General features: G+C 39.7%; 1 protein-coding gene across 1 annotated transcript; it reads left to right on the top strand.

The window, feature by feature from the left end:
- The first annotated feature begins 5,610 nt into the window (after positions 1-5,610).
- Positions 5,611-10,053, top strand: LOC146315969 (G1/S-specific cyclin-D1-like). Its single transcript, XM_084734157.1, has 5 exons — positions 5,611-6,150; positions 7,831-8,046; positions 8,953-9,112; positions 9,550-9,698; positions 9,790-10,053. Exons 1-5 carry the CDS (start codon positions 5,947-5,949, stop codon positions 9,949-9,951), a joined length of 891 nt encoding a protein of 296 aa, XP_084590283.1. The 5' UTR covers positions 5,611-5,946; the 3' UTR covers positions 9,952-10,053.
- The last annotated feature ends 3,524 nt before the right edge of the window (positions 10,054-13,577 follow it).

Below are 13,577 nucleotides of genomic sequence, written 5' to 3'. Positions count from 1 at the left end.
GGTTCAAAAAGCTCAAAAATAAATTGCAGTATGTTGCCTTGAAGTTTTTAGCTGTCTCAACAATTATTATTTTTTTTACAGTGTTAAGTAATTCTTACATTCTCCAACTGTAAAAATATATAGCCTAGATACCAAAATGAAATAAAATATAATAATTAAAATAAATAATATAAAATAAAATATTTTAATATTTTGTCAACTAAAATGTGTGCTTGCATCTATGGCTCAGTGCCTTTTCTTCTAAATTCTGGCAGTGGCTCATCTTCTTGAGTGCCAAATTTAAAAAAAGAAAAGTATTCAGGGACAAAAGAGATTTTAAAAGCAGCGGCTCCAGACAGATTTCTTTTTCCTTTTTCTGGCAAAATGGCGTTTTTGATCATAAAGGTAGCAGACCCCTGTCCAAACCAAACCTTAGCCACCATAAAACCTATTCTTTGATTATTATGATTTATTTTTCAACTGTGATATGTAAGATTTGGAAGATACAGACAAATTATATATTTGCATGTTTAATTTGAGTTTGTTGTGCGACTGAAAATTGTGACATACTGTGTCATTACAAAGATTCTGTAAAAGGCCAGGCACATAAGTCCTGATAATATTAGAGCAGTTTGCAGCATTAACAACATATGTTAGTAGAACAAGCTGCTAATGAAGCAAAAGTGCTACGCTATGCAGATAGCATCCTGCACACCATACAATATATATAAGTGTGTGTACGTGTACGTGTGTGTGTGTGTGTGTGTGTGTGTGTGTGTGTGTGTGTGTGTGTGTGTGTGTGTGTGGTGTGTCAGGGGAAGGAAGGACGCTCCCACTGGCTCTCAAATGCGTCAGCGCCTTTTAAGTCCTTGAATGGCCTGGTATCACGGCTATCAAGTCTGGACATCAGGACAGAGAAGGGACCAGGGCTTCTTCCCAAAGAATCTGCCCTCTATCCCTCACCACCAGCCCCCTGCTCCTGTCCTAACTGGGGGGGATGGTACTGTGCTGTTTCTCCACTGGGGGTTTAAAACTGAACAGTTTACTGCAACGTGTGAGGCAACAACCGAAAGCACTAAAAAAGGGTTCTTTTACAAGTGTTTAGTAAATTCCTTTGAAATCAGAAGCTGTGCCATCATACTATGAATAGATATATGTGTGTTGGAAAATCTTGTAAACCAGTAAATATACACTTCCTGCTAAGTCTTCCTGTAAGCCAAATGCAGCTGGAGGTGGTCCTCTCAGCAGAAGAGATGTTTTCAACAACATTGAAGTCCAGATGCCTTCAACTCAATCCGTGGTAGATCTTCACTGACTTTTTGCTAAATCATTATCTAGCACTTTTCAACATTTAATCTTTATGTGAGCAAGATAAAATGTATTCCAAGACACACAGCAGCAATGTTTTAATAATATGTTCTGATAAAAGGTTAATGTAATTAAAGGCCACTAAAGAGATTGGTGGTTGAAACAACTCGATTTGATCCTTTGAGGACAGACTCCATTTGCATTATGTTTGAATTAGCTCTTGTTTTTCCTTTCTGTAATCTGTTTCCATTCAAATGCAAAGAATTCTCATGAAGACTCTCAATTACCCAGCAATAATTAACTGTCTTTTGTTCAACAGATACAGATTCCTGTCAGCGATGGAGCTTCCACCAAATAAACATGATGTAAACACCAACTGTATGCTTGATGGTTGAATACTTTGCTGAGGAGTCACATTAAATAAATGAACTCTCAGGTTATAGGAGGAATAATATATTTGACATTGCTGAAATTTTAAGGGATGGTTCAGCCAAAAAGGTAAATTCAGTCATTATCCACTCACCTTCATGCAGATTGAAGGTCTGGTTTAATTTTTTAGTCCACAAAACACTGCTGGAGTTTCACGGGAAAACAATGTAGCAGAATCTCCCAAACAATGGAAGTGAAGGGTGACCAGTTTTTAAATGTAAAAAAAACAACAGAATAAAAACATAAAATGCCTCCATACTGCTTGTCTGGTGTAATCCAAGTCTCCTAAAGACCCAACATGCCAAGTTGACTAAAAAAATGTTATTTACACCATGTTTTTATCCTGAATCTTCACTGTCGATCCGTAACTTGAAGCCATGTACATATGCACATGCACACTGTCTGAACTGGGTGTGTGTTATGATAGTGTGTAATTGGTATGTCGGGACTTTAGGAGACTTGGATTACACCAGACAAGCAGCGTGGAGGCTTTTTTTGTTTTTTTTTTTCAGTTGTTTAATACATTTGAAACTGTGAGGATGAGGATGAATATATAAAGACTGAATTTTCCTTTTTGGCTGAACTATCCCTTTAAATCATCTACATTGAATGACAACAATTATGACTATCTGTAAAACACTGAAACTGAAAAGACCCAGCACCAGTAGCAAAGTAACTGGCTGTTATTTTCAACCATTACTCTCCTATTCTGTTTCTGTGAAGTCATTCTGTCAGCTCCATTTCTTTCCATTTATCTCCAGTGAAAGATGGTTAGGTTAGATTCCTCAGCATGGAGACCTCTGTGTGCTCTCTATAGCTGCCAACACATTCATCTTTAGCTTCATCACTGGGTTCACACACTCTTCAGCTCCATCTCCTTTACTCTCCACCTGCTCAGGTCTTAGTTAGTATCTTTGTAAAATTTTGAATGTATATTCATTTGGATAATAAGTGGAATGTGTTACAGAACATTCAGATTTATTGGGTTAGAAACACAGATAAGCCAAGTTATAAGAGAAGTTACACATGTTTGATACAGCATTTAGATTTCAAATCACACCAGAAAGTGTGCAGTCACAGCATCGAAGCATTAAAATCTCTCTGTGCCTGGATGCCTATTTCATAAAGGAAACTTCTGGTCCAATCATTTGTCCCATTCTAACATCTTCACTGAGTCCTGGTCTGAGACCCATCCAGCAGCATTAATGGACAACATAACAGAAGGCTAGCGAAGCTGATCGCCACGGATCAGTCTCTATTGTAGCAAGGATCAATCACGACGAATCAATAGAATCTATAGACTGCTATTGTATGCTGTGTCCAGAGTATGACCCTGGACCCGGCCACCCTGAGAAACTGAGGCTAAAGGTCACACACACAGACAGGGAGAGACATGGCAACATAGATCTCTGTCTCCGTCTCTCTCCCAAGACCATCTACAGCCTGCCTCCAAATCAGACACAGACTGTAGATGAGACAAGGTGGGAGAGATTTTAGTGTGACGTTACAGTACAACTTGAGGAGTGCACTGCATACTGCAGAACCATGATCAGGACATCAGTTTTTCTAATCTTTCTACCTGTGTTAAGATCATGGGTCACTGGAGCATATCCCAGCATGCACTGTGTGAGAGGAATTGGCTGCATACAGTCAACACATTTACAGTGAAGTGTAAAACAAACCTTTGACTCTTGTTGTTCACAAAATTTGTTATGTAACTAATGTAGCCAATATTTAAAGGATATGTCATACTTTATATAAACATCTTTATACTTTAAGTATAGTTGCTATGATCTGCTATGCCTGGTCAGAGCATAGATTCACCCAGAGAACAAGCTGCAGAGACCAAGACTCACCGTGATCAGCTAAAAGGTGGGAGTATTTTAGACTGGATGTGACCTATCACAGCAGAACAGCTCCTTGGCCGAGTGCTGGTAGTGAAGCATGGAGCAACCTGCTCTCCTCCTGCAGCTGCAGCAGCAGCATCACCCTGTTTACGTTCTGTCAGCACCCAAACACCATATATGAGGATTATCAACACATGGAACGTGTTTCTGTTAGTAGAAGTCACTTAAGATAGATATTCCATAAGTTTCTTCATCACCCGCAGTTAACTTTACACCATGTGTCATCTAACGGTGTTATTTGGCTCTTTTGTATGTTCTGTTCACATAATCAACCAGGTATTGATTGTCTGGCAGCTGCTGTTTTTAGACACAAACAGACATTGTAAATACAATGATGGGAAAGAAAGACAAAGAATTCAATGCCATTGACAATGTTTTAATAAAAAAGCATTGCCCAGTGGTCTGATAGCTCAGTTAGTAGAGTGTGTGCCCCGTGTTCTGAGGCTGTGAGTCCTGTGTAGCAGCCGTGGATTCCACTCCTGTCTGTGGCCATTTGTTGCATGTCATTCTGCCCCTTTCCTGTCATATCTTCAGCTGTCCTGTAAATCAAAGGCATAAAAGTCTGCAGATGTTCTTCCTTATGTGAAGAATGGTTATGTTTCCCTGCCTTATCATTTTCATCCTGTTATCTTGGTATCTGACTTGCTTCCTGTTTCCATCAGCAGGTGTATGCCCAGTGTATGTGAATGGTCATGTGATAGGTGTATTCAGGTGTGATAGTATGGATGGTGATCATTTCTGAAAAGGTGTCATGTAGTAGTGTGGATGTAGTCTGAAACTCATATAGCAGGTTGTGCTATTCTTCACTCTGATCAAACACCACTCTCCCTCACACCTTACACATAGTTGTTAGAATTGATACTGGCTTATAATTTCCTACAATTGACCTACTACTATCCTTAAACAGGTGAAGTACTTTGACCATTTGGATCTGAACTGGAGCCTTTCCCAGTTTTACTTACAAATTCAAAAAATACGGTGGGGTGCTATCCCTCAGAAGTCTGGCTGGGATAAGATCTGAGCCTGTAGCTTTGTTTACATATAGTCAAGATAAGGGTAACATTTGCATTCATTTTTCGAGACAGGACCCATGTCAAAAGTGCTGGTAAGGCTAACATTTTACTGAAGTAAAAGTGTTTAGTTCAAATCTCCCAGAGACGTTAGGTCATTTAGAAACCACGGTGGAGTCCATGGATGTAAAAAACTATAGTATCCTTCTTATCAAAGCAAGTGGTACAGCTCATGGTATTGATTTCAGAATATCAACCATTTTAAATGACTTAAAGAGGCGTTTTATACTTGGAACGTTCTCTTTCTCCCTCCTCCTGTGTGTGTTTCAATGGTTCAGAATCAAGTTAACCATGCCTAGCTCTAAAACCGGAAGGACATCACTTTCTACTTTAAAATAAAAGCAGAAAACTCGCTAACAATATGCACGATAATAACTAGAAATTTTATTCCATTGTGAACTTCTTGACTACTGTCACTCATGTCATGTTCATCGCCATGAGGTGAGTGAAAACAACATAGGCCTACATCTGAAAAAAAAAAAAAAACTACAAGTATGAATGTTATGAAATAGTCCAAACCTGGATTTTCAGTTTAATCTCTCAGCAGACACATTTTGTACAACAGAAATAAAATTTTCACTTCCAGCGTTTGTGGAGATGTCTGATATGCTATCTGTGGATATTTCAAAAATTATAACCAACTATATATCTAGATCCCTGGAAGTAAGTGGAAAAGCATGTATCTTTGTGGACTAATGCAGGCGAATCGATCATTTAAATCTCTATTTAAGTTACTGGGGCAACTATGAGCATAACTTTTTATTGCAATGTCTTGGTGTGATTTCAGCAATTGGTTTAAAAAAGAGGTAATTTATTTTGAAATGACCAACCGGATGTGTTGTCATGTAACGGTGGTGTTCTTGACACGGTGCAGTGGAGATAAAGCAGCAGCTCAGCATCAGTGTTGACAAACGTGCTTCAGTGTGTCGGTGGTGGGACGCTGCTCCTCCGGTCTGTCCTGTTTCACTCTTGTGCAACAAAAGAAAGTAACTCACAACTCGACGGAGAAGGAATATAAAGTACCCCACTGACACACCGGAAACAAACAACGAGACTTTTCATTCACTACATTTTTCATAACTTTTCCAATTGGTAACTAAAGGTTTTAACATTCTTCCACACGTAGGAGGGAAGTTCTGGACGCTTTTGTTTACAGTATGTGGAGCAATTGATAATTACTAATAAGTTGTGTGAAGTCGTGACACGCAGGAAAGAAGCAGCTGAGACAGAGACACAGAGGCAGGGTGAAGTCAATGGAAGCTCAGCTGCTGTGCTGTGAGGGGGACAGGCCTGCCATCCGGAGGGCCTACCGGGACTCCAACCTGTTGACTGACCGGGTACTGCACGCTCTGCTGCGGGCAGAGGACAAGTATCTCCCCGCTCCGAACTACTTCAAATGCGTCCAGAGAGAAATAGCTCCGTACATGAGAAGGATAGTGGCTACCTGGATGTTAGAGGTGAGTTACATGACAGTACATGTTGTACGAAGAGAAACAAAGTTATGTGCTTGATATAATAAAGTGTTTTTAAGTCATTGAGAGCCGCTCGTGAATTCAGGATTCATTCAATGTAACTTGTAACTCTTCCAGTTTCAGTAACAGATTCAGACTGCTCACCAGCACCACTCTTTTTTAAATGGAAGGAGATAGAAAGGAATAAAGGTGTATGCGTTTCTTTTCTCACAGGTAAATGAAATGGATGCCGAATTGAACTTATTGTCCATAAGAATCAGTAGTGACAAGAAAAGTTCCATGAAATGCGGGCGTTTCGATTAACAAGCGGCTTTTTTCAGTTTCAATTATTTTTTTCAATGGAGGTTGGAAATGTGCAATCAATTACATAACTTACTGGAGTTAATTTAAAATACGTTACATTAGTTAAACAGTGGGATGATACTGGTCCATAATGTATACTTTGTTATTACGCTTAGGCCAAAAATAATGCTGCCAGATGTAAAATGGTCATTTTATTTGCAGTTAAAGAGAAGTTCAAAAGTTACTCAAGACTTCAACAAAAGCGACGACAGTTTTACTTCAAATCAACTATTTCCTGCGCTCGTATGTTCGTTTAATCCAAAGTGTAGAAAGAACATTCAAATTCACAGAGGATACGTGCCATAAGTTCTAGTTGAATAATTTAAGAATATTTTTAAAATATTTTTGAAACTGTTGTGAGCTGCCCGTCTCTGCAGACCACGCGCTGCCTTTGTGTTGGGGGCTCGTGAGATCCTTTTCCAGCTTTAACCCTCCCTGTCCTTCTACAGAAGCAGGGGAGGATCCACAGAAATATGCAAGAGGGTGGCATGGAGACTTTAAGGGGTGGCAAAAATGTATGCAGATTTAATCGCAAATAATATAAATATTTGCTTATAATATTTTACCCCCAAAACATTATGTCATTATTGCATGTGAGTTTTGCATAGATATATCTAAAGGTGGCAACAAAAGCAATAGACTGTTTTATTTTCAAATCTTCAAACATGAGTGTAATCTCTTGCTCCATTCACTTGCACTTGGACTTCAGAGTGCAAGTGAATGCAGCAAGACATTGTAAATTTCCATCCAGGCCAACTTTTCATACCTATATTTTGAACTAGAACTGTCCAAAGCTGGGGTGATGAGGCATCTTTTATAAGAGGCAACTACCACCCCATGCCACCCCTCTAGATCTGCCCCTGCACAGAACTACAGTGAACTGTTCTTTAACCTGGGACACCTGAGAATCACTGTTTTTCATTGTGATGTCTTCTTGCATGATGCTGTTCAGCTTTAATGACAAATCCATTCCACTGATCTATGAGGTAACATGGGTTCTTTTGCTTAGTTTACTTTTGTTGTTGTTGTTGTTCCCCACTACTGAGGAAGAGATGCATCTGTATCACCTTTAGTTGGCATGCATCTGAATAAAAGAAATCACTTTACTACTGGGATTATGTGGTTAAAAAAATGGAACATTTCTTTTTTAGAGGCATCTTTTATTTGTAGTATACTTCACTAAACTGAGTCCTGAAAGTAGGATTCCTTGCATGTTACACAGGCTACATGCTGGTTTGTGACCTGCTGCTGACAGGGCTGCACAGAGCCTTGAGCACTGATGAATAAACAGTATTTCCTGACAGTATTGTTTTGTGTGTGCAGGTGTGTGAGGAGCAGAAGTGTGAGGAGGAGGTGTTCCCTCTGGCCATGAACTACATGGACCGCTTCCTGTCAGTGGAACCCACCAAGAAGACCCACCTGCAGTTACTGGGTGCTGCCTGTATGTTCCTGGCATCGAAACTGAAGGAGACTATTCCCCTTACTGCTGAGAAGCTCTGCATCTACACAGACAACTCCATCACACCTGCTCAGCTGCTGGTACGTCATTGACCGTCACAATGTCTCAGTGGCTACTAGGGGTGCAAACTGTAAGCTCTTTCCTTAATCAGTCATTGGTAAAATTAGTGATACCAAATGTGTTTTTCCCCTTAATCAAAATTTTCTTTCCAGCATTACATACACCCAAGATTTCTTCGAGAATTTCAACAATCCTTGAAGAGCTGTTTCCTCTAAAAAATGTTCTTTGGATGAAAAAGGGTTATTAATGGAAACCTTAGCCTTACAAAGAACCCTTGACAAACCCTTTCATCCAAAAAGGGTTCCTCATAAGCAAATTGATCTGGGTAGAACCAAAGCTCTTCAGGAAGAACCCTTTTGGAACCCTTATTTCTCACTGGAGTGTAGCCTATGAAACATGTACAGGGCTACATATTTCAGATTTTATAGTAAATGAATTCAATTTTACATGATCAATCAAATTCTTAATGACAGATTAATCTATCATCAGTTAATCATTAGCATCCCCAGTGGCAACACTATAATCAGAGGTCTACCTGTCTGTCTGAACACTGTCCTTCAGATCTCAGTCTCTCAGCAGCTACAGACCAGATTGCTGTGGATTTTCTGGTCCCTGGAGGATGACTCCTAATAGTTTTGGTCACCTCTTGACCTCATCAAATCTCCCCTTGACCAGCACTTAGACCATGACTCAATATCTTGAAAAAAGGCTGCATTGTTATGAAGTTTGTAGTGGACATTCATGGTCCCCAGAGGATGGTTCCCTAATGGTTCTGATGATCCCCTGATCTTTTCTCCAGTGCCGCCTTAAAGCACAAAATCCCCACAAGCAGACAAAAAAGGCACCCATCATCATCTTTGTTAATCCCTGCATCTGTCTGTGTGGATTAAACTTGAACCTGTCTGTCTGTCCCCATCCTTTCACAGCAAATGGAGCTGCTGGTTCTGAACAAGCTGAAGTGGGACCTGGCCTCAGTAACCCCTCTCGACTTCATTGACCACTTCCTGTCTCAGCTGGCTGTCAGGAGAGAGAGCAGGCCCATACTGAGGAAGCACGCTCAGACCTTTGTGGCGCTGTGTGCCACAGGTATGCAAAAATGATTGTATTTTAAGTTTGTGTAGAAGTATATACATTTGTGGACATTTACTTGTCAATCAGTTAATCTGATGACAGGTCAGTCAACAATGGAGAGGGATTCATCCCTCGTGGTTGGCCAATTAGAGTGCAGGGTGGCTGATATCTAAACAAATATAAGTCTTCATTCCATGCATATATATATATATATATATATATATATATATAGATATAGATATATATATTTTTTTTTATAGACTTGGATTGTATTTCATGTCTTCAACCACACTTTCCAACCAACGCAGCACCCTGTGCTGTTCTAACACAGGACTGGCCCACATCTTTGAATATGAAAGTCTGAAATCTGCCTGCTTTTGTTTTTTGTTGTTTGTCTCAGCTGTTTAAAAGCTGCTATATTAACAATGGAGTTTCATTTTGGTGCTCTGCAGATGTTAAATTCATAGCGAGCCCTCCGTCCATGGTGGCAGCAGGCAGCACGGTGGCAGCAGTGGAGGGCTTACAGATGAGAATGGTGGGCAACACCACAATGTCTCAGAAACTGACAGAGCAGCTGGCACAGACGATCAGGAGTGACCCGGTGGGTACATGACATGTCCATGACCTGACGAGTACACGTTAGTCACACTCACAGAACCAAGACCAAACTGACCTGAACTGTCCCTCTGCAGGACTGTCTCCGGGCATGTCAGGAGCAAATCGAGTCGCTGCTGGAAACCAGTCTCAGACAAGCACAACAACAGCAACACTCAGTTACCATGGAAACAAAGAACATCGGTGAGGGGCAGGACCTCTCAACTACACCCACAGATGTCCGGGACATAAACATCTGATGGAGTGCTGCCAGTCATGCTGCTAGAGAGAAGCAGATTGAACTGATGAAGTGGACACACACACACACACACACGTACAGAAATACACATGGCTTTGTTTTACAGGATGTGTCTGTGTGTGTGTGTGTGTATGTTTTTTCTGGAGCGCTCACAGGTGACTGGGATCAACAGTGTATCAGAACTGTTAACATGAAGTCCAGTGTGAAATGTGGCAGGGACCAGAAGGTGATGCTGACTGGACACAGTCATGTCCAGAACATTGACAACCTTAAGACTGGAAATCAGCCAACACTGAATGAATGGCTGAAGGAGTTGTGTGTTTGTGTAGCTTTTTACCTGTGGGTAACAGCTGGATGCACCAAACAAGGTGTTATTTCAAGGCCTAGTAGGCCTGTCTGGACAAAGCCTCCTCAGGTTTAAACTGTCCAGCCTCAGAGGGTGAAACTGATTGGTACGTTTACATGTCCCTGGGCCTGTATTTGTCAAACATTTAAAAATTATACTAAGAATGCTCCAGAGCACACCTTTGGAGTAAAAAAGTTATTTTCTAAAAATGAGCAATAAGACCAGATTTTAAGTTGTCTAAAGCAACCCACTCCTACTGTCAGTCCTATTGTGTTTGAGTGGCTGTTTTAAGTGATCGATTGGAAACAAATGTGCATTTGCAGATAAGTTCACCAGAAAGGAGAAACTGAAAATAGTTGCTTAAAATAAGCCCATTCTAAATGATACGCTTTGCTTCACATTACATATTGTATGTATTACCTTTTAAAACATGTGCTCTGCTCTCTCTGCACAGGCTGCTTTTTAAAGACCTTTAAGAATCCTTTCACACTAGTTCAGTACATTTGATACATTTCTGCATTTTAGTTCTGGTCTGGTTCATGTCTGCACTAGCTTTTAAAAAATGAACCGAAAGAAGTAAACATGAGGTTGTACAGGCTGATAGGTAACCCACAGTTTTGGATTATTCTGCATCATCAGGACCCGAGTGAAAAAAATCATATTAAATTCTGGTGACCAACAGCAGCTTGTGCACATTAAAAGCACATACATGCTTCTAATGTGTAGTTATGTTCTCAGGCATCACCAGGAGACTGCAAATCAATTGCTTTTCAGAAATAATGACAAACAGGCAGACATAAGATGAAAAAGAAGCAAAGAAATGCCTTGTAGCGGGGCTGAACAGTTAATTGAAAAATCACGATATGGCCAAGTGCAATACCCAAATAACAGGAGCTGCAATTTTTTGATAAAGGTAAAATGTGTCACATCATACCATTACAGAGATGCTCCACTGACAAATCATATTCTCCAGACATAAATTGTACCTTTTTTTTGAATGAAATATAGCCTTACCCTGCACAGCAACATTCTGTTTGCTTTTCTTGCCACTCTACTTTTAATGGACATAAAAGTGTGATCAGGGAAAATCTCTGCACTCACTTGCTGATGCACATCTATGTTACCAATGATTTACATAAATATATGCATCACTTATAGAGATCTGTTCACCTTCAGCAGATGGTTTTATTCATTATTTAGTTTTTGTAATCAGGCTAAAATACAATTCTCCTCTCAGTCTGGTTGTTTGACCCATACCAGAGTTCAACTGACAGCTTTCATATCAGTCCAAATGAATTATACTAACCTGGCAAAACAGACCTGAGTTCATCTTAACTGAATTAAACAGTTTAGATATGAAAGCATTCCGTTTTTAAATTTAAGAGCATTCAGAATATGCATTAAAAGGGCAAGTCAAAATGTGAAAAGTAGTTTGTATTTGGACGTATGAAGTGAAGGATTTTTACTTTTATCTTTGACTTTTAGCAGTTTGATAAATACAGGCCTGAGCCCATGTAAAGAAAGAAGAGCATGACTAGACAAATGTCTAATAACAAAGAATAAAATGGTACAAACCAGTGGAAAAAAATCCTTTATAGTTCACATAAAGAGCTTTGATGTGTTTTCCTTTGAAATGCTGGACAAGTGGAAAAAAATGAGTCAACACAAAGTGCCTGGTGTTACAAACCACTGACCAGACACCACTGTTAATGTGATGCAATGTAGTGCACAGTTTCTACCACTAGAGGGAGTCAGTTCAGTGGGATGCGGTAGCTGCAGTCCCAAACACCATCCTTAATGTTAGATTGAGTTAAAGAACAAGCATCCAGCTGCAGCAGCATCTGATCAGAAGGAGGGTCTGTGGCAGCACGTCACATTAGATTTATTGTGTGCATTAGGAGAAGAAAAAGTAAAGTAACTGTCAACAGCATCACAAGTGAGTTTACATGGGTGGAATTGTGGAAGCCTGGAATGGAATGAAGAAAGTGTCTAAAAATGTAGATCTGTCCCATGTTTATGTGCATGTTGTTATCTCTGCTTTTTTGTCTTCATAAGGAGTCATTAGAAGCTACTGTAACTATGAAGTGTTTTTCAACCCGACAGGACAAAATGAACTAGAAACCTTTTTTTTTCCAACCACACAACAGACAACAAGTCTCTCTGTTATCCAGGAAAAAAAGCAATGAAGTATCACTAATATTGTAAATTAAGATATCAAGTATACTACTTCATTTTGCTTCTGATATTTATTATTTCCTATCACATGACTTGCACAGGACATTTACAGCTAAAAGTGAAAAAAGAGGAAAGTCTGTTGTAGAGGGCTTTTCTGATTTCAGCTGCTCCACACAACATATAACATTACCAGGCAGTGGTCCTGAATAGAGAAGCCAGAGCTAAGCTGTTGTACCTACAAATGGGTATGATTAACTTTTTGTTTTGTTTTTTTAGGGTATTGCCCTCATAACATAAGCTTGTATCAGGTTAAGTCCCATGTTGGTACTGTTTTGTCTGTCTTAGGACAGAACGAGAGAATGAATTAAAGGAAAACTGCCATGATAAAACCTAGTCTTTTGGCAATGTTGACTGGTATTATTTTCACTTTGTGTCAGTGTGTGTGTGCAGAGACTTTGAAAAGTATGTTGGTCCAAATACTTTCTCATCAACCGTATCGCAATCAGAATCAGAAATTTGTAATTGATCCCTGGGGGGAAATTGTTAGCATTACAATTGCTCCCATTCAAGAATAAAAGTACAGGTTGTCCACAAAGTCTCTTTACAATTTAAAAAAAATATTAAAAAAGCAATTGATGAGATATGTTAATCAGATTTGTTCTATGTACTCAGTGGTTATCAAAGTTTTTAATCACATTGCATTTGTGTAGTTCAGGTATCCTGTGGATGAAACAGGTTCTGTCAAACAAACCCCTAAAAAATGGCTACTCCTCAAGAAAAGGCACAATGTGTATCGTGGTTTACTGGAACAAAATTGGATATGCAGATTCAGCCAAACTACAGGATCAAGTATGGACTGTCTGGCAGCAGTACAGATGGACATTGTAGGAGAACGATCAAAGGCTTGTCTTACACAATCGATGTTTTCCTCAGATGTTCTTGGTCGTCCACTACTCCTTTTATCCAACACTGTCCCTGTCTCCATAAATTTTTTGTGCCATGCACAAATTGACAGACGTGATGGTGGATATCTTCCGTACTTAATCCTGTACTTTCAGTGAGTCTGCGTATCTGATTTTTGTGGAGATTTTTGTTCGTACCAGACT

The sequence above is a fragment of the Lutjanus erythropterus genome, chromosome 13 (assembly GCF_056507025.1).
Source record: "Lutjanus erythropterus isolate fLutEry1 chromosome 13, fLutEry1.hap2, whole genome shotgun sequence".
NCBI lineage: Eukaryota > Metazoa > Chordata > Actinopteri > Lutjaniformes > Lutjanidae > Lutjanus > Lutjanus erythropterus.
The sequence above is the reverse complement of the archived record's forward strand: the minus strand, read 5'-3'. Positions and strand labels throughout refer to the sequence as shown.

Bases quoted from the DNA above. Each gene is read 5' to 3' on its own strand.
- LOC146315969 (XM_084734157.1), top strand. From the start codon at position 5,947: ATGGAAGCTCAGCTGCTGTGCTGTGAGGGGGACAGGCCTGCCATCCGG. The intron at 8,047-8,952 runs GTACGTCATTGA...ATCCTTTCACAG, and splicing joins TCACACCTGCTCAGCTGCTG to CAAATGGAGCTGCTGGTTCT. The intron at 9,113-9,549 runs GTATGCAAAAAT...GGTGCTCTGCAG, and splicing joins TGTGGCGCTGTGTGCCACAG to ATGTTAAATTCATAGCGAGC.